The following is a 25,817-nucleotide window of genomic DNA, read 5'->3' as shown; positions in this document are numbered from 1 at the left end:
CATTCTAAGACTCTTGGCCTCAACTATATTCTCATTTCCAAAACTAAAGAAGTTTTAGTCCTGTCTCCTGAGCTTCAAACAGGTGTGGCCAACGACATAGTGTATCTCTCCAGCTGCACACTCCATGCTCAAACTCCACACATCTAAATGAAACTCACTACCACCCCTGCTCCTCAAATCTTCCCGCTTTACCCAGTATTTTAGTAACAACAGCATTATTATTAATAACAATAATAGCAAGCACATATGTAATACTAGCCATGCACCAGGCACCATTCCTGTTCTAATCATCACACATATACACATTCAACATTCTCAACAACCCTATGAGGTAGGACCTATTATTATACCCATCTTATAGATGAGGAGAGTGAGGTACAGAGAAGTCCTCTTTTCTATTCTTCTACCATAATTCAGAAATGTGCCCATCTGGCCTCACCTTAAATGTCACCACATCAGTAAGCCGTCCCTCCCACCCAACTCACAGTAGTCCCAAAAAGCCTTGGCCCACCACCTCCCCGTTCCTCATCTTCTCTACAGCACTTATTACTACTTGACGTTTTCTTGTTTATTATCTATCTTCCCTCACTAGAAAGTAAGCACCGTGAAAGGAGAAACAATATTTATCTCGTTTATAGCTGTAGCCACCAATGCCCAGAAGAGTAGCTAGCGTACAGTATGTGCTCAATAAATCCCTTATTCAGTGAGGGAACGAATGGGTGGACAATTGCCACAGTATCCTTCCTTGTCTATCTGCTTCCAGTGTTTATTCCCTGAATCCATCTCTCACACTAGGATGAAAAGGATTTTTCGCACAAGAATATCTGGGAGAGACTCGGGTACCCCTTCCTCCAAATCCCGCACTCACTTCCCCCATCTATAAATACGGGTCACTCTATCATGGCAGGATGTGACATGATCAGGCATCTGCTTACCTGTACAAAGATGATTTCCAGCCGCTTGCTAGCTACCCCCACTCCTGGGACATCCTCGGCAGCAGTACTGAAGTATTTGCCGTTCCTGAACATGCCTTGCTTTCTCACGCCTCCATGCTTATGTACATCTTGTTCCCTCGCCTGGGAACGCTGTCCATGTGACGGACTCCTACTCACCTTGCAGCTCTCAGCTGACGCACAGCCCTCTCCCCCTCTCCGTGGAGTCTTTCTGGATACCACTGCCCTCTCCCTCCCTCCTCCCCAATCCTCGCCCCAAGCAGAGTACCTGCATTACTTGGGCAAATTTCTTAACTCCACTGAGCCTCAGTTTCCTTAAACTCTAATATGAAGATTATAATAGCATCTATTTGATAGGGCTGTTGAGGGGTTTTATTTAAAAGTATATGCAAGACTCACTGCACAGATTAGGTGCATTAGTCAACAAATTCTTTAGTTCCACTACAACGAAATTCTATTAGACAAACTTCCATCTGTCAATTATCACACTACGTTATGCTTGCTTACTTATAGGTATGTCTCACCGTAAGACAAGAAGGCTCTTGAGGGCAAATACCATGCCTTACTCTGTTTATCCTCAGAGTCAATAGCTGATATTTGCAGATGATCAATATTCTACACAGTCTTTCTGTCTCTGCTTCTTCAAGGACAGAACACAGATCGGCTAAGAGAGTGAGAGTAAAAACTCATGATAGCCAAAAGCAACCATCAGAGTACCAGCAGCCACCACACTGAGCACCTATAAGTACCAGGCATTCTATACATGTTACCTCATGGACTCTTTACAGGAAAAGACTTTTGCAAATGAGGAAACTAAGGTTCAGTAAAACTGAGGAAAATGCTTTTAAAAATGCACAGTCAATATGGAAGAAGGCAGACAAAACCATGTCTGCTGACTGAGACTCTCACTCTTTCCTGCACACCGCAGGGCCCAGTGGCACAGGGCAAGCCTCTTGTTCATGCTGCAGCCTGGACTCAGGCAGGCTCAGCATGTTGAAGACATTTAATAAAGGTTTGTGGCACACATGCCCGCATGCAGCAGTGAGTGCGTGAACGCATGGAGCCCTGCCTTGGCCCTCAGTTACACTCCAGCCCTCTCCACGTCTCATTTTCCCACCACGAAAAGCCTTCCTGGTCAACTGAGACCACGTTCTGTTGAATCTAACATCCTGTACATAAACGGTCCTTAGTAAAAATAGCTCCTTTTTCTACGCTCCTGGCTTTGTATGAAAGGTCCTGCCACTGGGTGAACGTACTAAATAAATAAAGACCTGGGCACCTCAGAAACCTTACCAACAGTTCCAGTTTGGGCTGAACCTGGGAACTAGTGTTTTGTAAGTACACCCATGACTTCACCTCGACGCATGAAAATGGATTAGTGTCCCAAATTCCATCGCACACACATACACGCTTTGGGGAAGTTAGATCTATTTTGCTTTCAACCAGAAACCTGAGGGGATTATTCCTATCTCTGAGACAATCCCTGTTTCCCAATAAACTGATTCTTTTCCCCAAACTGCCCCTTCTCCCTGATGCACACCTGTCCAGGAAATGACCATCTCTCGCACTCACCTACCCAAAGACTTTTTTTCCTTCAGGACAGAAACTGATGTGAATGAGGAAAAGCACAATTCTTAGAAGCCCTTAAGTTTGGATATCTTATTGAGGCATTTCCCTCTTTGCTGTAATGTGGACTCTTCTTCCTTTTTTTGGTTGCATTGGGTCTTCGTTGCTGTGCCCGGGCTTCCTCTAGTTGTGGTGAGCGGGGGCTACTCTTTGTTGCGGTGCGCGGGCTTCTCATTGTGGTGGCTTCTCTGGTTGCAGAGCACTGGCTCTAGGCTCACGGGCTTCAGTAGTTGCAGCACGTGGGCTCAGTAGTTGTAGCTCGTGGGGTCTACGGCGTGCGGGCTTCAGCAGTTGTGGTGCATGGGCTTAGTTGTTCCAGGGCATGTGGGATATTCCCGGACCAGGGCTCGAACCCATGTACCCTGCATTGGCAGGCAGACTCTTAACCACTGAGCCACCAGGGAAGTCCTGTGGACTGTTTTTAGACTACAGTAGAGTAGCTATTTGTCTCTAAATATTATATCCATTCTGAACCTTGTACAAGAAAAAAGAAAAATCAATGTTTTATTTAACCAGTTGAAAGTTATCTCGTACTAAAGGGTTATAATTTTGATCTTTAAAACAGAAGAAATCAGGACTTCCCTGGTGGCGCAGTGGTTAAGAATCTGCCTGCCAATGCAGGGGACACAGGTTCGATCCCTGGTCCGGGAAGATTCCACATGCCACAGAGCAACTAAGCCCGTGCACCACAACTACTGAGCCTGTGCTCTAGAGCCCGCGAGCCACAACTACTGAGCCCACGCGCCACAACTACCGAAGCCCGCACGCCTAGAGCCCGAGCTCTGCAATGAGAGAAACCTCCGCAATGAGAGAAACCACCACAATAAGAAGCCGGCACGCCGCAACTAGAGAAAGCCCCCGTGCAGCAATGGAGACCCAATGCAGCCAAAAATAAAATAAATACAATAAATAAATTTTTTAAAAAAACAAAACCAAAACAAACCAGAGGAAATCAAAATTTTTTTTTTTGTCCTGCTCTATGAAACGATCCTTCATTCTGTAATTGACCACATGGTTTGGAGAATTAGGAGGGGCCACAGAAAAGGGTTCATATTACTCATTTCATACTTGACCATTTTCAGCCCTTCTCTACCTGCTTCCCAGGGGAGGGGCAAAGAGTAAACGAGATGATCTGTTGGTCCAGGAAGGCCTGGCCAGTGTGGGGAATGCCGCTGGAACCAGCAGGGTGTGCTGTCCATCAAACTGGGCCCAGAGCAAAGGGCACAAACCAGATTCCCCACCAACGCAGAAAATCTCCACAGGGCTCAGATCTCACACTTGCTCTAGGTCAGGATATCACAGAGTAATATCCAAAACGCCCCAGAGAGTCTCTTAATTGGGTGGAAACATGTTAGAGGAAGGATTAGGCGCAGGGTGTAAAGGTTTGTGCTGAGCTGGGGCTGAGTGATTAATTAGCACTCTGAGGACTTGCTCTCTCCAAGAGAACCCACTGGCTGAGAAGGGAAAAAAGAATTCATTCAGAAACGCCATGGGGAACACACATCCGTCCTGAGTTTCGAGGGGAGGGGTCCACAGGGACCGCCACAGGAAGCATCCTTCTGATCCCAGCCCTCTCAGTTTCCCATACTGCCCAAGGTGAGCTAGTGCAGAACTGTATCCAACATCCACCATGAAGAGTTCAGGGGGCTGTCGGTGGGCCAGGGAGAAGAAAGGACCAGGGAAGACATTTAGAGGATTTTTCTGGGCAGAGGTTTGGGAGACCCTCCATAACATTTCACTTGGTTGGGGGAGTGGGCAGAGAAGGAGCTAGAATATAATTTTTATCAGCATACAATCCCAAATACTGAACAAAAAGGCAGGGCTCTCTCCGGTTAGCAAGCAGCCTTGGGAAAAACGCATTGCAGAGTATGTACAATTTGGCACTTATTCATCTCTCCCAGGAATGCCCTAAGCAGCAGGGATAAAACAGAGCGACCCGAGGAGCTGCCAATCATAGGGCAGATAGACGAGGAGCAGCTGAAGGTATGATGATCAGAAATGGACGGAACGCTTCCAGAGATGTTTGGCGCACAAGCACAGGGGAGGGAGTTCTGCTGGGGAACTCTACGGACACTTCCAATTTTGCGAGTATGGTTGTCGAAATCCAGACAGCACTGAAAAGAGAGCGAAGGCCACTCTAGAGACTGAGGGCACTGCCATCAGATCATAACTGATGAAAGCATCTTTACAAGAGTGATTAATCTTTGCCCCTTGGAGGCCCCATGCCTCTGCCTAAATTGATGAGCTGAACTGTTAATTTCGGTTAGTAACAAGCACAAAACTGAGAACTAGCGCAGAACTCATAAAACTTTATAAATATAAAGGGAAGGTCCCACCCTCCTGCCCAGGATGAAACCCTTTTCATGACATACCATCTAGCTTTTGCCTGAACACTTGTATGGAGGAGATAGTTCATTACTTTACAAGGCCTGTTCCATTGCAGTACAGCTCTCATCATGGAAAAGTTCTTTCTTATCCTGAGCTGAAATCCTTCTTGCTGTAACTCCTACCCCTCTAGTTCTATTTCTTAGGCTTTCAGATATTTAAAGAGTGCTGCTATAGTCATTCTAAACCTTCTCTTTTCCAGGCTAAACCCGTTTCCTTCAACCAATCCTTATCATCACATAGTTATCATCTTGATCATTCTTTTCTGAACTCTAATTTATCAATATCCTTTTCCAAAGAACGGAGAATAATACATCCGATATGGTCAAACTAGCACAGACTACAGTAAGACCTTTTTTTTTTAAATCCATGCTCCATCCTTCCAGTAATGAACTCAGACTTTTACAGATCATTTGGTACTTGCTTCAGATTACTGGCTCCTATGTGGCTGGTTAAAAAGTAACCCTTAAGTTATTTTCCACATGAAATCCTGTCAAGTTAGGCTCCCCGTGGTAACCCTACACTCAAGAAACTATTCTAATATAAATGTATAAATGTATAATAGCACATTTCCTTTTTTAAAATACTCCGTGTTGTTTCCACCTACTGTTCTATTTGAAATAATACTAAGTCTTGTCTCTATCATCCTTGGTGTTCTCTCTACTCCCTCTCAGCTGAGCAGCCACCGTAAGTTTGACAAATGAGGTAAAAGTACCTTCTGCATTTTCATCCGGTTTGTTGATAAAAATGATAAACGGAGCTAGACCAAAAGCAGAGCCCTGCGGCATGCCTGCTGAGACCCCCTTCCCGTTAAGGTCAGTACGGTCCACCTTCGCTGGGCACAGAAGTTTAACTTGCTGCAAAAGACCGCTCCCTCTGTCTCCCATTCAGAGGCGCTCCATGCCGCAGATGCCACCTGGGGCCCACAGCCTGAGTGTTTAGCCAGTCCCACCTCAGAGCCTCAAACGAGCATCCAGGAGCCTCTGTATCCTCAGGGCCCCCTGTACACCCCACCTCATTCTCCGTTAACCTCTGACACCTACCATCCACTCCAATCCTGGTGTCCTGCTGTCATCTTGCAAACAGATAGTGATACCGAGCAGGACCCTGTGGGGCTCCCGGGCACAAAAGCCTTTCTGTGCCCCCCACTTCTTGATTACAGGAAGTAGGCTTCATTCAGCCTCCATGACCTTCCCTGAGTTCCAGCGGGCAGGTTCAAACAGTTGCTAATCAGGGAAGGGAGGGGATACGGAGGAGACAGGAGAGGAACAGTCAAGAAACAATAGTGCAGCCTTGGGGCAGGGTCCTGGATCCCCCTCCAGGGATACACACAACAATATCCTTGAGCTGTTTTGCAGATACAGAAACCCCAACCAGGTGGGAGAAGTTAACAGGTTGATGATGCTGACTCCCACATGCCCCCCACCCAGGTGGAGGACGGAAGGATGATTTCGATGCTCCTCACCTCAATCAACTAACGCTTGAACTCTGTCGACCTCTGTCGCAAATTCATGCTGAATTCTCCTCAGCTCAAGCCCCTCATGAATACGCATGAATACCCTTAGCTTAAAACTTCCCCAGTTTTGCTGTGAGGGAAACACTGCTTTGGGATAACTCCTTCCTTCCTCCGATCTTTAGCTTGGTTGTATCTTTTGGTTGACACCCACCAAGAGGCGAACCCACCTTTCAGGTACCACTCTGATGCCACACACGCATCCCCGGCCACGCCGTTTTCCTGGGGCACAAAATACCCTTTCCCCTCTCGCTCCACACCGTACCCGACCTCTAGAGTGTGCCTCAGGTGCCAAGTCCACTCTGACATCTTCCCAACGGACTTGGTTTCCACACACTGACTTCTTCCCCTGCTGGACACCAAAAGCCTTTAGAATCGGTCCCCTCTACTTGGGTCGAGGGGGCGCATCCTCCTTCTAATCCGTGTTTGAGCACAGAGGTCTGGCGGGCCCCTATTTCTCTGCAGTTTCCCACAGTTCTCATTCGCGGCAGAAGCACTATCTTCCTCAAACATTTTCCCCACCCACTGTAATCGCTGCTCCCATCTCTCCCTCCTCATGCGATCTTACCTTTCTTCCCGCACCCGAGGACTCAGGAACCTGCTAGAGTCATCGTCATGGCTGCTCTGCTGGCTGCTGAGAAAAGACAGCATGTGAACCGTTAACGTTTGGCTTCTTTCTCAACCCTGGGGGAGAGTATCTAGACTTCAGCTCAATGGAGAAACGGGGTTACAACATCTTAAAGGTAGACGTTCCCCGGGGAAGTTTACACAGAGGGTATACTGCCAGACGGTGGAACTGAGACACACGTTTGGTGAAAACCCCACCCATCGTACCTAAAGCACAAGAGGAAGACCCTGACCTATCACCTTCTTCTTCCCAGGCCACACAGTCTCAGAGAGTGAATGCCTCGGGCATTCTCTGTACCTGGGCCTCTAGATCCGTAGGACAGAATAATCCCATTCTTCCGCCTCCCCTGAGACACTCAAGGTGCTGGCTTGCAGTCTTGTGGGCAGGAAGGGGAGGGGTGCGGGCAGGAGGGAATTCCAGCAGGAGAAAGACTTGAGACTTGATGGAGTCTGGGGCCACCCGGCCTGCTTCCCTGCCTCCAGGGAAGGCTGAAGAGGGTGAGGGACGAAAGAGGGATTAGAAGGTGGAGTCCCTCCACTCCTTAAAGCCCTGTAGGCACGAAGATTATAGAGCTTCAACTCACAAGAGTTCTTGAAGTGCTTACTTTAAATGACTGTGGAATTCAACAGTCATTCATCCTACTCAAGAGAAAGAAAAGCTGTTCAGACACCTTAGGACACTAACTGAACAGAAAGCTGGTGAACAAATAATTTTTATTAATTGCTAATTATTAAGTACTCCAGGTTTCTAATCAAGAATCTGGAGCCCCCGTGGGCTAAGAATGGTGTTTGCTTTTTTAAATGGCTGGGAATAACATTTTTTAAATGATAATAATATTTCATGACATATGAAAATTATATGAAATTCAAAATGATGTCATAAATAAAGTTTTATTGAAACACAGCCACACCCATTCATTCGCATACTAACCAGGGCTGCTTTTTTGCTACAATGGCAGAGCTGTGCAGTTAAGGCAGAACTGAATAAGTGCAGTAGTGAGGCCATTAGACCCACAAAGCCTAAATATTTACTGTATGGCCCCTTACAGAAAAAGTTAGCAAACCCCTGTTTGGCACAGATTCCATTCATAATAAATTCCTGTTACCATAAATGTCACTATAACCCAGGCCCAGTACAACTAAACTGGTTCCCTTGTTCTGGTGGCTTGTTCAGCCATAAAAAGCACTGCTCTCTATAGAGTACACTCCTTAGACTAGATCCCCAGAAGATGGCAAACTGTGAACAATCTTGTAGGGTAGGTGCCTGACCCAGTGACTGCTTCTCCACCAAAGAAGCACGCGATTTTACAACCACGCTCTGATGTTCTGATTTTTCAGCAAGAAGTAAATGAACTTAGAAGCAATTTACATCAAATTTTCAAATACACAAACATACACCTACACACACACACACACACATGCCAGACATCAGAACAGCACCACACACAAAGCTTCCAGTTGCTTGGCACAACCAAGTGTGTACACAATCCTGTGTTTTCTTTTACTCTACACAAAGCACTTTTTTTTTTGCCGCTCGTTCCCTGTGGAGAACATGTGGCTACTCATCATTCCCTCTTTGCAAGGTCTCATAGACTTGCCTTTTAAAAACTCCTTATAACAAAATTATACTGCTGTGTTGCTAACCCGTGGGATTTCTTACATTGGGACTGACCTGTCATATGTATCAAGCACCCTCTTCTATACAACTTGGAATAGGTGTTAAGACTACAGTAGGCAACCCACAGATGACTGGAACTCCAATTCCACAGCAGACTCAGCATCAAGAGAGAAAAACCAAAATAACAATAATAATAATAATTTAAAAAGAAAAAAAAAGAGAGAGAGGAATACCAGTCTACACCGTTGGCAGTACATGTGAGGAGAAGTAGGAGGGAGGGCTGTCTGGAACCCAGTGGTTTACACTATCTAACACCCAAAGGGGCTCAACCAACCCAATGACCACAATCAGCATTACGGCCTCTTCACGGAAGAGATCAAACTGGACTCCATTTAAGCTATTTATAACGGGGCTGTGCTTCCTTCTCACCCTACCCTCACTCTGGCAATCAAGGCTTAAAGTAAAGCTAATAGAGGGGCTCCCAGAACTAAATGAGAAGTACCAGAGTTTCAGAAAAATAATCGTGAGCTGATTTTAGCAAGTTATCTCACTAGATGGCACTGCTGACTTCCAAACCAGAACCTGAACGAGGCCAAGCCATCCAGCTTCTGAAACCAAAACTAGAACCAACTTTCTGGCGCCCCCTTCTGGCCTTCCCATTGCTTAGAAAACCGTTCAGAGGGTGGAGATGAAAAGTTAACAATGGATCACCTTCAAACGATTTATTGGTTCCAAATAACTAAGAAATATCAACGTGCATGCATTCAACAAGTATTTCTCCAATGCTCTCTATGTGCACATATGTCAAAAGGCAGCATCCAAGTTAAGTCAATACTTTGGAATACGCTGCCTCAGGTTACATCCAACTTCCTCCACTTCCTACTTAACACAACCCTGAGCAAATTAGAAGTCATTTTCCTTACCTACAAAATGGAGATAGATGTTACGATAGTTCTTACTGTTGTAAGGATTAAAGAATGTAAAGCTGCTGTAAGAATTAAAGAATGAACATATGTGAAGTATGGAGAATACTGCTTGGCACATACTAACTGTTGTACAAATGCTATTATTATGTGCAAGTCATCGTTTTGTGGGTCATGGAAAATAAAGACGTGAATCAGACAGGGATCCTGCTCTCAAGGTGTTTACAATCTGGAAAGTAAGAGTCAATATAAACTATAATTTTAAACTACATTTAAAAGTAGAAAATGATAACTCTTAGAAGTAAATATTAAAAGCTACAGAAACATAGACCAGAGAAAGATCACTTCCTTCTGGGGCTGGTAAGAGAAGACCATCTCAACAGCAAGGGTTTTTTTGCTGACACTTGAAATTTGAACAGATTCAGGATGAGCAGAAGTGAGAAGAGAGGGCTTTTTTTTTTTTTTTTTTTCTTAATTTATTTAGCCACTCCGCGTGGCTTGTGGGATTTTAGTTTCCCAACCAGGGACTGAACCCAGGCCCCCGGCAGTGAAAGTGCAGAGTCCTAACCACTGGACCGGCAGGGAATCCTGAGAGGGCATTCTGGTTCAGCTCGGCTCACCAAACATTTACCACCTACCAGGCACTGTGCTAGAAGGCTGGGACGTAAGGAGCCCCAGTCTAGGAGGCACAAGTGTTCCCTGAGCACTGCGACGCAGCAACACCGGAAGGATGAAGGGGCGCAGGTCGCAGACACTTCTGCTGGGGAATTTCAGGCAACATATTGGAGAGGAGAACGTAGAACAGCAGGAACTACGGGTAACTCCACAGCAGCAACAGCTGCAGCACGCATGGGCTCCCTCCTCCTCTAGACACCCCCCTGCCTCCCCACCCGCCAAAGGAGCCTGGTCCTCTCTCCTCCCATTTTCAGAACTTTTTTTCCCACCGTCTTTAAAGGTGAGATAGACGCCAACCACTACCACTCCACCCAACCCCATGAAATGATCGTTGTTGAGCAGAGATTCAGACATTGCCTTGCTCTCTGGCAAAATTCTCAGCTCCTCTTTTATATGAGCCTTTTCAAACAGTACAGACCACCTGGACGCTGGGCAGCTCACCCTGCTCCCTAAATGAATCTGCCGGTCTTCTGAGGTCATGCAGAAGAGCCGTCACCACGGTAGGGTGCTTGCAGAGGGCTGTGGAAGGCCAGAGGTCAAGGGCCACGTCCACAACCGCTCCATTTCAGTCAAGGCCTTGGAGGGACAGGTGGCCAGTGCGGGCTCTACGGCTTAAGGAAGCTGAGAAGAACTTGAAGGAAGTCCGGCAGAGGGCGCTCACGGATGAAAACGTCTCTTAGAAAGTCTGTAAAGAAACTCCAAACACCGATTTGGAATGACTTAGCCTGGGCACCAGATGACTGAAAGTCAGCTTAACACTGCAAGGAAGGGAAATTGTATAAGCAACCGTTTGCCTTTCCCCCAAAAGAGCTAGAAAACGCATGAGGCTGACTAAAATCCCTCCTGCTGTAAATTCAAGCTGCTGATCAAAACCACTGTAGAAATTAAATTTTGAAACAGCACACTGTGTTACTAAATACGGTGGGGAAGCGCTTCTGTGCGTCCCGCAATGTTCCGGAGGGAAAACAGCTGAAGCGAATCGAATCTGGAGTCCTGGTTTCGTTCTCTGCCAGCAAGCTAGTGCTGGGAGCTTATCCTAGAAGGTCACACTGAACCAGTAACCCTGGCTGGGAAAAATCCATTGTAATCGGAGGCAGAGCACACTCCAGAGGCAGAAATTCACAGGATACCGAGCTAGCAGGAAGCTCCGCAAGGCAGGCTGGGTAAATTCCCATGATTCCACTGGTCTCCCTTCCTCCCTCCCCCACCCCCGGGCACTGGCAGGAAGGTCAGCCTAAACCCACAAGCCACCAGGAAGGTGTCCTTCTGCCCTCTGCAAAGTACAGCTTCACTCCTGTGGAAACTAAATTTGGCACTTTTTCTGAGCTGATGCTTCCTAAGTAGAAACAGTTCTTTCTCACCCAGACAATACTAATGGGGTCTCCTAAGCCGGGAAGGGGTTTTGGGAGATTCAGGGGATTCCAAGCAGTTATGGGGCTATGCGAGATGTCATTTAGTATTTCCAGAGCCTAATGGAACCTGTACATTTACCGACACTAAGGCTGTGCACTCATTTTTCGCATTTCTTTGTTTTCGGCTCTAATCAGAGCAATCTAGTGTGTTAATACCAATTATCTTATGCTAATTAGAAGCTCTGAAAAGCTCAGAGTGGCTTTGATTGATAAATGTCTGATTAATAAAAGTGGGGGATATGTATACGTATGACTGATTCACTTTGCTATACAGCAAGAAACTAATAACACGATGTTGTAAAGCAACTATACTCCAATAAAAATTAATAAAAAAAATTATTTTAAGTGGGGGAAGAAATTTAGTGGATGTAGTAGAATAGCATGGAGACAGACAAACCGAGGTTCGCCCTGGCTTTGTTTCTTATTGGCCCTATAACTTTGACCAAGTCCCTTACCCTCTCTCAGCCTATTTCCCAGCATGAGTTCAAGATCTGGAATCAGGAAGACACAAGTTCTGCCACTTAGCACAGTGATACTGGGCAAATTATTTAACTTTCCTAAGTGTCAGACATGGGTATACACCACATGGCTTTAAGGACTGCAGTGGGGATTAGAAATGGTAGAAATCATCTATAGAAAGTGTCTAGCGCCACGTTTGGGCCTTGGTAGGTGTACCAGAAATGTTGGACATCAATTGTACTTAATATTCACAGTTAGTTTGGCAGATAAATACTTTGAAACATCCAATACATGGGAGGAAATTAACAGAAGAGAACCTTATGATAAAAAATGTTGAGAGCCACTGACTTGAAAAGTAGAGTTGCACTGTCACTGATAAAAGGCTGGATTTTCATGTTGAATTATATCTGCCTGAGAAATGACTCTAGCGTCTACCATTTCAGTTTAAAGAGGAAGGGCATCTGGGGGAAGAAAGGCAGGTAGCCTGTAAGTAGAGAATAAAAGAGAATAGTTTCTGTTTGTCATCTGGCAAGCGGGTATAGCAAAGTCTAATAATAGAACATAAGTAAACAGATGTGATTTGGGACACTGCCAATGCCTGCCAGCTTCTTATACAACATAACTGAATATTCTCAATTACTACTTAGAAAATAACATGCTCTGTGTGAAGATTAATGATCTGTCTACAAAGGTAGCAGGACTGCTTCTGCTTAATGCCTTCCCTGGGAACAAGTAGCAATGTGAGTAGCTGGTCAAAGATTGAGGGATTCAGAATCCAGCTAAATATCTTTTAACTCATTACAACTCACTCATGTTTCTCTATTGAATAATTCTTCTGCCTCTAAACATACCCATGTCTCTGTCTTTAAAAAATAAAATCTCTCCCTCAACTCCTTTATGTTTCCTTCCTTCCCTACAGGGCCATATTTTATTGAAAGAATGCACTATTTGGTGACTGCCGAACTTCCATCAAAACTCTATCAGAGATTTGCATATAATGTGTTGTGATAATTAAGCAGTTATTAATAAACAAAGAAGAAATCCTCATCTCCCTATTTCAGGCATATCTCATTTATTGATTTTTCTATGTAATTTAAAATTGTTCATCTTTAAAACATTTTAATGCTCCTAAGGCAATCAATAAACTAAATTACAAAAAAAAAAATCAGTATCAGAATAAGCTAGGAGCTTTTCTATGCAGATTCCTTGGCCCCCTCCCCAAATTTACCAAGTCAGAGTCTGAGCCTGTCCAGGAATGCGTATTTTTTAAAAGCTTCCCAGTGATTCTGGGGAGCAACCAGGATAGGGACCCACCGGACATCACACTCACTGCCTCTGCTTCCTCACCCTAGATTTCGTGAATTAGTCACTGTAACCTGGACCACACCCTTACCCCTCCTTGGTTTGATCGACCAAGACCTCTGTTACTGCCAAAGCCAATGACAACAGTTACATCCTAACCTCATTTGACCACCCAGGCAGGTCTGGCATTGATGATTAGTCCCATTCTTTAAACTTCACCCTTCTTGCCTTCTATGACAAAACCCTCTGCTCTTTCTTGGATTTTTTTTTTTGCGGTACGCGGGCCTCTCACTGTTGTGGCCTCTCCCGTTGCGGAGCACAGGCTCCGGATGCACAGGCTCAGCGGCCATGGCTCACGGGCCCAGCCGCTCCGCGGCATGTGGGATCTTCCCGGACCGGGGCAGGAACCCGTGTCCCCTGCATCGGCAGGCGGACTCTCAACCACTGTGCCACCAGGGAAGCCCTCTTTCTTGGATTTTATCCTACTTTTGTTTTTCTCTTCTTTTTTAGGGAACTTCATGGACTCTTCTTCTGGTTGGTCCTAAAATGTTTCCCAGGACTCATTCAGCCACTCATTTAATAAATTATCTGATACCAACTATAGGCCAGGCATTGTTCTAGAATCTAGATACCAAATACAAAGTAGCAAATGAAACAGATGAAACGTCCACGCTCAAGGAGTTCACATTTTGTTGGGTTTCTTGCTCTTCCAGCTTTACACCCGGGGAGCCTAGTTTCTCTGAAATTGTTATATCGCACGTCCAGGGGAGAGGATTTAGAGCTCTCATCCGATTCTCAAATAGAGAACGCAACCCACAGAAGAGTAAAATCCACGGCAATGTATCTCTGGGGAATCATGTCCACACGCAAGGCTTCAATTATGATGGATAAGTTAATGACCCCCAAAGACAGCACAGCACTGAGCTGTCACTAGTCACATGTGGCTGCTTAAATTCATTAAAAAGTCAGTTCCTTAGTCGTACTAGCTACATGTCAAGAACCTGATGACCACATGTGGCCATTAACTTCCATATCAGTGCAGCTAGAGAACACCTCCATCACTGCAGAAGGCTTTATTGAACAGCGTAGAGGTTTCCAGATCAAACCCAGGATTTGAGTTCCAGTTCTGCCACTTGTTATCGGAGTAACTCAGAGCAGCCTGTTAACCTCTCTCTGCATTCCTGCCCCCTTGTCTTTTAAAATGTAAGTCACTTCACACACCTGTTTGGAGGATTGACCAAGTTAACTGATATAAAGCACTTAACAGAAGTCTTGGCAAGTAATAAGTACCCCCAAAATGTTAATAATACTTATTTTTATTATAATACATTTGCCATGGTGAATGGGTCCAACAGGAATCTCAAACTGAACATGTCCAATACTGATTTCACCATCTTTTTGTCCTGTCCTTGGACTCCACAACTAAGGATGCCTGCAAACCAGAAATGCACCTCCATGTCAATTTCACACCAGGTCCTGCAGATGCTACCTTACTATCCCTCAAAGGCATCCCATCCTCCCTTCAACACTGACTGCCACTGCTTGAGGTCAAGCTCTCATCACTCCCTGCGGGGATTACTTTAATCGGCTCCTCACTGCTTTGCCTGTTGCCAACCCGGCCCTGCTCCACTCTGTCCTTGACACTGATACATCAGTGTTCTTTCTGATATGCAGATCTGATCACGGCTCTTCCTGGCTTACTACTTTATTTTCTTTGACCGCGTGGTTTGAGGGATCTTAGCTCCCCGACCAGGGATTGAGTCTGGGCCCTCGGCAGAGAAAGTGAGGAGTCCTAACCACTGGACTGCCAGGGAAGTCCCCTCCTCCTGGCTTAAAATCCTTTAGGTGTCTCCTAATTTCAGAACAGAGTTCAAAAACTCCTTAGTTTAGCCTAAAACTAAGCTATAAAAGCCCAGTAAGCTGACTGCCATCTACCTTCCTAGCGTCCACATCTCCCTCACCGGCTCCAGGATTTCACTCTCCACTCCGGTCATTCTGCTTGTCCCTGGCTTTGACTTTGCTCTTCTCGCGCCTGGTTTATCCTTTTCTCCACTTCCCCTCTTTGTTTCACTCATTCCCATGGGCTGAGGCAGGACCCTTCAGGGATTAAGCCTGAGGGCTCTAGCTTTAGACGGTCAGCACTCAAGTCTGATTCTTCCACCTACTCAACTTCACCCTCCATAAACTGGGGATGATAAAAGTATCTTCTTCACTGGGGTGTTGTGAAAATTAAATAAATTAGTACCCACAAAATACTTAGAAAGGTATCTGGCATTGAGTAGATACTCAATATTATAGCTATTATCATCCTCCAAAAGTAGTACCTTCTCAGGGAAATCTTCCTCGATGGCCACCACCCACACTATGGTCCCTATATCACCCTGCCCTGTACTTTCCTTTATCATAACACTTATCATACTCCTTGGGATACAGTAATTACTGATTCAGTTCTGTATACCTTCTACCACACACGGTAAGTTATTTGAGAACAAAGATCCCATTTTAGGTCATTTCTTTCCATCCCCAATGCCCAGCACTGTACTTAGCACCTCTTAGATGTACAACATGATAAATTAATGTACAAATATCTAGCCTTGTCCTCCCTCTGAGGTCTCCACTTTCTGCTGAATACTCCCCGGCCAGTCCAGAAAGACACTTCGCTGAGTACAGATTACATGCTCCCTCTAGATTACAATGTGCTTCCAAAATGCTCATCAACCTTTTCTGGACACCTGTGTTCAAAGTATCCTGCTAGTCCTTACTGGATTTGTAAGGCCTGGCCTGTGACCTCAAGGAGCCCACCAGTCTGTATGAATTCCTGATGGACCATAAATTCATCCATGTTTCCAGCAGACTAAGCTTCAGGGTTTGGTGCTCTGGAGATGCCAACTTGAATTAGATGTGAACCTTCTAAATAAAGTCACCACTGTAAGCAAACCCATGAGGGCTGGCATGGCCCTCCTAACACCAGCCCTCCTCTGCCCCACCCCTATGCCAGAGTTATGGCCCAACTCTCAGTTATCCAACATGAGGAAGCCATACCTCATGCTTGACAAAGCCTCCATTGGAGGGCGAACAGGAAAGAAGGTGGCCCTCCAATTAGACATCACAGGTATTCGTCAGTGGGAAAAGATTCTGAAGCCCAAAGCTGCAACATTTTTTTTTTGTTTCTTTCTTTCTAAAATGCCTATGACTAGTAAACTTTCTCTTCTGTTAATTTAAAAGAATTTTAATTTTTATTTATTTGATTGAGGTATAATTGACATAAAACATTGTATTAGTTTCAGGTGTACAACATAATGATTCGATATTTGTATATATTGCAAAATGGTCACCACAATAAGTCTAACATCTGTCACCATACATAGTTACTTTTTTTTTTTTTGGCCGTACCACAAGGACTGCGGGATCTTAGTTCCCCAACCAGGGGCTGAACCCGGGCCTCAGCAGTGAAAGCGCCAAGTCCTAACCACTGGACCGCCATGGAATTCCCACAGTTTTTTTCCTTGTGACAACAGCTTTTAAGATTTACTCTCTCAGCGACTTTCAAACATGCAACATCATATTATTAACTATTGTCACCATGCTGAACATTACATCCCCAGGACTTAGGTATTTTATAGCTGGAAGTTTGTACCTTCTTTTTTTTGGTGACATTGGTATTCCTTTTTGTTTTCTTTTTTTACTGAAGTATAGTTGATTTACAATTTGTGTTAGTTTCGGGTGTAGAGCAAAGTGATTTGGTTATACACACACACGTGTGTGTGTGTGTGTGTGTGTGTGTGTATCTATCTATCTTCTTTTTCAGATTCTTTTCCATTATAGTTTATCACAAGATATTAAATATAGGGCTTCCCTGGTGGCGCAGTGGTTGAGAGTCCGCCTGCCGATGCAGGGGACACGGGTTCGTGCCCCGGTCCGGGAAGATCCCACATGCCGCGGAGCGGCTGGGCCCGTGAGCCATGGCCGCTGAGCCTGCGCGTCCGGAGCCTGTGCTCCGCAACGGGAGAGGCCACAGTGGTGAGAGGCCTGCGTACGACAAAAAAACAAAACAAAACAAAAAAGATATTGAATATAGTTCCCTATGCTATACAATAGGACCTAGTTGCTTACCTATTTTATATATAGCAGTTTGTACCTACTAATCCCAAACAATGCGTTTTAAATTTTCATGCTAATCCCTGGGTCTCAAGAATATAGATAATCAAGTTTCGGTTGGGAAAAAAAAATTTTTTCTCGAATGCCCTGTTCTGAGGTAGTTTTCACAAAGGGTAAAGCATCCCTCACCTAGGCCTCTCACCTCACACAATTAGAAGACTTACACCTACCCCATTACATCCCCTGAAGGCGCCATTGGGGGGGGGGGAGCAAGGAGAATTGTGCCAGCTTATCTCTCTTCAATTGTGCTTAGCTAAAGGAACACACCGCCTCTTTCTAGTTTCCCACATCCCAGTAGCTTCCTTGGCCTCAATCACTACTCAGCGTCACACGGAAATCTTAGACCGTCTGAAGAGAGTAAATACAACTTCACCAGGTCTCCTGGTAGTAAACCTTTACTCAGGACGGAACAGGGCTGACGAGTTGTTTCCCAGGACCTGAAGTCTGTGAGAATTCGCCAAGGCCCTGGGCAGCAGAGTCTCAGAGGCCAGCCTCCTCCCTCCCCAGCCCCCTGGGGCCTCTCCTGCCTTTAGAAAATCCCTTCCTTCCCAATCCAGAGCCTTCACATTTGAGAAGGAAGGAAGTGCCAGGAAGCTGCAAAGAGTTCTCAAACCCCAGGAGAGCCAGAAGCCACTCTGTCCACAGATAACCTCAAAACCTGATCTTGGACAATCATCTTTTTTGGGGGGGCTGCACCACGTGGCTTGTGGGATCTTAGTTCCCCCCAGGAGAGCCAGAAGCCTCTCTGTCCACAGATAACCTCAAAACCTGATCTTGGACAATCATCTTTTTTGGGGGGGCTGCACCACGTGGCTTGTGGGATCTTAGTTCCCCGACCAGGGGTCGAACCTGGAGCCCTGGCAGTAGAAATATGGAGTCCTAACCACTGGACCGCGAGGGATGTCCCTTGGACAATCATCTTGATCCTGGTCACTTTACCTAAACTGCTCAAAATGGGTTAAAATTCCTTCTCCATCGATTTCCCCTCACAGGAACAAGTCAGGAGACTTTCCCAGGACACACCAAGAGCCCCTGCCTGTGCTCCCCACACATCCCTACTTCCTCCACACCAAGAACCCTTAAATTATATTCCCAACAATCAGGTTTTGAAAGAGATAACTGACAACACACTATCTGTCTCCTGGTTAATTTGTGAGTGTGTTTTTAGTCAAAGGCACACAGCTACCATTCAGGTCAGCATCCAGTAACACGCCTCACCGCATTGGGTTGATAGAATTCAAATGAAACAATGTGTGGTTTCTATTAAGCCTTTGGAAATTCTGTTAATACCTAAAGGAACCCCACCCTCCAAGGAACCACTGACTTCAATAATCAATATACAAACTGGTGTTCGCTGGATCTCCTCTTGGCTCCGCTTCTACCAACCTCCGCATGGTTAGAGTTTTGCCCACAGTCACCTTCTTTTCACTACACATTCTCCCCCCGATAATCTCGTGCAAGTCCATGGCCTCAACGACCCACATGTTGACTCCCAAACCTGTATCACCAGCTTGGACCGTTCCACCAAGCAGCAGTTCCCCGGACCCAGCTGCTTACAGGACATGACCAAAACCCTGCGTCCATGCGCTCCTCAAGCAGCATGTCCCAAACTGCCTGCTCCCTCCTGCACTCTCACCTCTTCTACCGAACCACGTGCATCCGCTTTCCTTCGCTCAGCCACCTGCATCACCATCCATCCACTGAGCTATCCAAACAAGGAAACTCAGAAATAGTTTTAGCGGTTCCCTCTCCTCCGCTCCCTACCTCCAATCTGTCACCGAGTTCTGTTGCTCCTACCTTTGAAACATCTTTTATATCCATCCCCTCCTCCCTACTCCTCCTGTCCCTGCCCCGGTCATACCAGACTGGCTGCACAAGAACTGACTGAAAACCTTTTTAAAAATAGGTTCCTATACCCTCACTTGCCCTGGATTCTGATTCTGGGTGTCTGGGTGGAGCCTGAAGGATTTTTAAGGCATATCCCAAGTCTGCAACTATTGTACTAAAGTCCTACCCTACTGAAATGGCCCCTTAACTGTGCTGGATAATTTTTTTTTTTAATAAATTTATTTATTTATTTTTGGCTGCATTGGGTCTTCGTTGCTGCGCGCGGGCTTTCTCTAGCTGCGGCGAGCGGGGGCTACTCTTCGTTGCGGTGCGCAGGCTTCTCATTGCGGTGGCTTCTCTTGTTGCGGAGCATGGGCTCTAGGCGCGCGGGCTCAGGAGTTGTGGCTCGCGGGCTCTAGAGTGCAGGCTCAGTAGTTGTGGCGCGCGGGCGTAGCTGCTCCGCGGCATGTGGGATCTTCCCGGCCCAGGGCTCGAACCCTGCGTTGGCAGGCGGATTCTTAACCACTGTGCCACCAGGGAAGTCCCTGGATAAATTTTTAACAACCAGCTTGAAGGGGAAAAGGGAATGACTTGTATCACTTGTTGACTTCTGTGCTGTAAATTCTCCCACCACGTGTGATTTCAAGCACCAACGTGATGTCACTAAAAATATCACACTGGGAAGCTATGTGCACAACTGGCGGATGCAAGCCGGTCCTGCAAGGAATTCGCCTAGACCACCACCTTTATCTTCTAAAACAGAGCTAGACACGCCTCTTCCCAAGGACTCTGAGGGTTTCCCCTAATGTCACAGATGACAGTCCAAAGACCTTTGTCATACACGAGGCCTTACAACACAAAACCAACTTCTCAACTTCTCCCCACAGGAAGTTCCGCCTACGTTCTGTTGACACTGAGCCAATTGTGCTCTCCAAATACGCCACGTCCACTCATTTCTCCAAGCTTTGTCCGTATCATCCCCTAAATGTCTCTTCTACATGATCCCACAGACCCCACCTCAGTAACTGCATCTCCCACCTTGGCCAATCGAGCCCCATGTCACACAGAAGCCTCGCTGTCTCTCCATGGCCTCATTGATTTCCTCTTCCTACCTGGCCCTTTGAGCTGCAGAACTGCGACAAATCCAAGCCTGAGCAGCTATTGCCAGTGTTGATGGTGGCCCTGCCCGAGCCTTGGAGATAACCTGTTGGCTGCATCAGAGAAACCCTCCTTCAGCGCAAGTACTGGCTGCTTTGTTCAGTGTAGTCAAGCTACTGCATACTAATATGTTTAATACTAACAGTAATCCTTCACATTTAAACAGTGCTCTCCAGTCTACAAAGTGCTTTCTTGTACATTCTTCCATCTGATCTTTCCAACCTTATAAAGAAGATAAAATATATGTGTGTGTATATATATACTCTGATCCTCATTTTATTGGGTTTTTTTTTGGTTTTTTTGGTCGCACCGTGCGGCTTGCGGGATTTTAGTTCCCCAACCAGCCGACCAGGGATCGCACCAGGGCCCTCGGCAGTGAGAGCGCCAAGTCCAAACCACTGGACCACCAGGGAATTCCTGATCCTCATTTTAAAGATGAAGAAAATAAGGATTCAGGGGAATATATGACATGTCTAAGGGCGAATGGTTGGTAAGCTAAGGAATGAGGATTTCAACCCAGGCTTTCTACTCCAGAATTCCTGATTCTTTCGAGGATTTCAACCCAGGCTTTCTACTCCAGAATTCTTGATTCTTCCACCTTGAGCACATGACCACGCTGGGCCATAGCCTTCACTTAAGACTGGGAAGGGCTGGGCGGCAGGGATGACCTCAGTGATGAGACTGGGGGAGATGTGAGCTTGGGGTGGGGGCACTGGGAAGAGCCTGAATGTTCATTCTGCTGAAATTGCCAATGTCTCTGCCCTGCAGGCGGCAGCCCTTAGCCAGAAAGCAAGAACATCTGGGAGGTCCAAGGCCACAGAAACCTCGAAACGAGAAGTGACAAGCGTTTGCCCGCACCAGTCAACAGGCACTGACGTGAGATGGGACCGATAATGCAACCTGCCATGAGGTCTCAGGGCCACAGGTGAAATCACAGAAATAAACAAGTGTTTGATGATAACTGAAAAAAATAACTTATGGCTCAGAGTAGAGCTGTTTCATCAACCAGCTGGTGGAAAAGCCACAGGCACACCAAATACACCAGAGCGCTGTGCCCGGTGAGAGCGCAGGACTTCCTAGAGCCAGAGTCAGGCCTCGAGAGACTTCCAGGAAGCCAGGGGAGGGTTGGCCTGAGCCCAAGGGGGAGGCTTTGAAGACCAGGGAGGCCAGGGCCATCTCATTTAGGTCTGAGAGCAGGACTCAGGAAGGGTAGGCCAGTCGCAGAGCAGAAATGCAAGTGCCCTGAGGGCCTCTTCATAGAAAGAAGAGTAGGAAACACTTGGCAGTGCCAACTTGACTCTACTGCCAGCCGAGGTGGGGGCAGCTTGATTTAGGGCCCAACCTGGAGTAGACTGGGCAACTGGTGAATTCCCACAGGAACGTTCCAGATTCACCCCCCACTCGCCCCCCCAGAAAGGTGGCAAGAGTCTATTTTACAGCTGATTGAAGATCCAACTCAATTAAAAAGAAATATGTTTTCACGACATTTTATGACTCTGGCTTCCCAACTGGCAGTTAATTTTGTCACCACCTGTCTGTTTCCCTCTAGTTAACAGAATTCAAATCCCTTACGCTGAAAGTGTAGGAGTCCTAAAGGTTAAGGTAGGCAAGATACAAAAAGCCTTGTGTTCTGCCCCAGGGACCAGGGACAGAGGCACCCAAGGAGAGGAGAAGCGGATGCATCTAGAAGGAAGGACGAATTCTTGAGTCCTACAGGACAAAGGACACCTGGGGGAGGAGGGCTGTTTATGCAGAAACCCTATCACAGACAAATGGTCAGATACTATGGAGGGACCATGGAGTTCAAGGGCAGACTGCAGGCCGTGCTGTTTTCCAGAAAGAGGCCTTTCAGCCTCCTTGCCTCCCCTTCCCTGCCCGACTCCCATCCCCATCCCCTTCCATCCCCCATCCAACTTTGCCCTTAGCCCCAGGAAAAACCGGTTTATGGTAAAACTGTTATCATGGGTTTTTTGTCTTTCCAATTAGAAGAAATAAAAACAGTTCTAACCAAGAACTTTGGTCATTTACCAACTCACAGGGAGCCCCTCAGGGGCCTGGGAAGAAACAGTATGGACTGGACCTAGAGTGAGGAAGTCAGGGTCCAACAGCCTGATCTGTTTCCACAAATGGTTTTCCACACAGGAGTAAATGCCTATCTTTTCAGCCAAGCACTTTGACAACTTTCTGATAAGGTATAGGCCACTCATTGTCTTTTTTTTTTTTTGGCCGTGGCATGTGGCATGCAGGATCTTAGTTCCCTGACCAGGGACTCAAACCCATGCCCCCTGCAGTGGAAGCGCACAGTCCTAACCACTGGACCAGGAAATTCCCCCATTGTCCACTTTTTACTAAGCAAGAAGGCAACAGGTACTGGAACACCTGTTATGGGAATAGTGAACAAAAGAAAACAGAAGTTGAATAAACCACAAATCGTTACTTTTTGGTTTGAGAATGTTAATGAAACAACCTCTCACCCCGCCCATCGCATCCTGTCCTACATTCAATTAACCCTCTTCACGTTCTGCTCTGGGATTCACCCACATGGACAAGGGCATAAAATAGATATCGATGATCTACAAAGTGGATCATTCATTCACTTAAAATTCATTTAAAGAACTCTTTGAATGGCAGCCTGTAAACAGGGAAAAGATGAGAAAGCAAACTTTGGGTGGGCCAGCTACTGTGCTAGAAAGCAGCAGACACAAAAGTACCCGAAGACCCTACCCTCAAGAACCCTAATGTGTGTTGAGAAATGAAGCTGAAAGGCTAAAGACAATTAATTATGAAGAACCAGAAGTTTGTTTCATAGAGGAAAGGGAAACTAACATGTACTGAGTGCCTACTCTATGCATTTTTCACATTATCTCACTTAAAAGTCAGTATTTGAAGAAATATTTTTTATTCAAATTCTGTTCTATTCTTCTTGATTTATTTAGAGCAAGATTACAAGTGTCCCATTTAACGTAACCAAGTCCCTTCATCTGCCCTAACTCCACTGTAACTATAACTCATCTAGGATGTTCTTTCTGACCAACACAGCGCCCCTCCTACGACAACGTCCTTTAAACGCTTTTCCAAGCTCAGGACTAGGCCGGCGATTGTGCTGGAAGATGCCTGAAGCCCACAAGAGTGTTGAGTCCTCTAGGTCTGAGTCCTCTATGTAACTCTGCTGGGCTAAGAGCATATACATTATATGGGAGCAGAATTTGCCACCCTAAAATATGTCTCTTCGGCACATCGATTGTTTTAAGCTGGTTATTTTCTGAGAAAACAGCAGACCAGGGAAGGGCTCTAAAAACCAAGTAGGAGTTGCCCTTCTGTAAGAGACTTCTACATTTGTAAGGGAAATCTCCATCTATCAGGCTGTCTCCCTCTCCACCTGGAAGAGGAGGAAGACCAAATCTCCAGCAACTCTTATCAGTGGGGAAAGGAACCACTGAGATCTGAATCACAATCACCCTTGTTCACTGTGCCTTTCCCGGTCACCTCCCAGAACTGACTCTCCCCACCCTTAGCATCCTCTTTTGTCTTTAGCTGAGGATGGTATTTAAGGAGAGGGCTTGGGCCATTATGGCAAATTACTCAGATTTCCTGGGTCTCTCCCACGTGCACATGTTATTAAACTTCTGTTTGATTTTCTCCTGTTCATCTGTCTCATGTCAATTTCATTCTTAGACCAGCCAGAAGAACCTAGAAGGATACAGGAAATTTTTCTTCCTCCCCAACAACATGAATCACTGGCTAAGGAGATCCCACTCAGAGTTGAGGGGAAATTAGAGGAGCACAGTCCAGAAGCTCTACTTCCATTCTGTAATTGCCCATCTGCAGAGTTGACACTTAAAAAGTATTCCACGTGTACATACATACCCTACACGTTCTTGTCACTCAAAATGCTCCTGTTCTCCTCTCTCTTTCCTGCTCATCACTCACATTTCAGCAGTAAATGAGAGGGCGGGGGGAGGGGCGGTTTACAACAAGCAGGGGAAACCCTGGCCCTTCCCTGTTTCTTTAGCTAGGATTCTTCAGATCAAAAAAGCCATCTGCTTCAGACTCTTTTTTACATCCAGTTCCTTCTCTGGGCAATCTGAGTGAGAAGGTAATGAATGACACTGCATGGGCAGGCTCCATTCCTGAGCTCAGCTGCCAGTCTCGTTTGGATGAGACAAGTTGGTATTTGTGATGCCCGGTTGCCCCAAGAGGACGAAATATTCGCTCCAAATGGGTCAGACTATTTTGGTTGCATCATACCTCTTGAAGCTACCCACCTTTTTCTCTTTCATTACCCACCTCCCCGAACTGGTGATCCCCACCAGCTGCGTCCACTCCCTCTCTATTCACTTCACCCCCTACAATCAAGCTTCCAATTCTACTGCCCGATACAAACTGTTCCTTTATCAAAGGTCACCAATGACTGCCTAATGGCCTTTTTTCCTATCTCAATTCTTTCTGACATTTCTACAGCATTTGGAATAACTCTTCCTTCTTGGGGTAAAAAGTATTCCATCCTTGACTTAGTTTCAATAGTACTTAGTGAAATCACATCTTTCATTCAAACCAGCATTTCTGGAGCACTTACTATGGGCTAGGCTCCATTTGAGGGAACACAAAGAGAAAGATACATTCCACCCTTAAGGAGTTTACTGCCTAGTGGAGAAAGAGACAGTCCATTGAACAATGAGATCACACACAACAAGGGAACTGCTTCACAGAGGGCACGATGGGGAAAAGTATGTACAAGTTCAGTACCCATACCAGTGAAAGAACACCTGGGTTGCACGGGAACACAGATAGCACTCCACAGAGGAGGAAGCATTTGAGCTGACATTTAAAAGATGAGTAAAATTTGACTAGCAGACCACATTCCAAGTGGAGAGATTGGTACATGGCAAGAAACAGATGCAAGCTCAGTCAAGGACCTCGACCTTAGCAGGAAACCCACACTGTTGGAGATGAAGGAGGACGTGGGAATGGCAAGAAATGAATGTGCGCAAGTAAGCAGGGTCTGCATCACAAAGGCCCTTGTGTGTTCCAGAAGCGGGAGGAAATTTCATCCTGTAGAGGACAAGGAGGCATTGAAGAAACCTGGAGAGGGGAGTGATTTGTTTATTAGAAGAAAGTAAAGGGTTAAGTGGGAGGCCTAGAAGGAAGCCCTCTCAGTAAAGCAGAGGGGATGAAGGCTCA

At 46.1% G+C, this 25,817-nt stretch overlaps 1 protein-coding gene across 2 annotated transcripts in view; it reads right to left on the bottom strand.

Annotated features, from left to right (window-relative positions):
* The window catches only part of GRAMD1B (GRAM domain containing 1B), a 176,778-nt gene that overhangs the window by 128,459 nt on the left and 22,502 nt on the right, over positions 1-25,817 (bottom strand). For both annotated transcript variants that reach the window (XM_060304210.1, XM_030839768.2), the window contains exon 2: positions 7,046-7,111. In XM_060304210.1, the coding sequence (XP_060160193.1) occupies positions 7,046-7,111 (66 nt within the window). The remainder of the gene's footprint in view (positions 1-7,045; positions 7,112-25,817) is intronic.

The sequence above is a fragment of the Globicephala melas genome, chromosome 8 (genome assembly GCF_963455315.2).
Source record: "Globicephala melas chromosome 8, mGloMel1.2, whole genome shotgun sequence".
Classification (NCBI taxonomy): Eukaryota; Metazoa; Chordata; class Mammalia; order Artiodactyla; family Delphinidae; genus Globicephala; species Globicephala melas.
The sequence above is the reverse complement of the archived record's forward strand: the minus strand, read 5'-3'. Positions and strand labels throughout refer to the sequence as shown.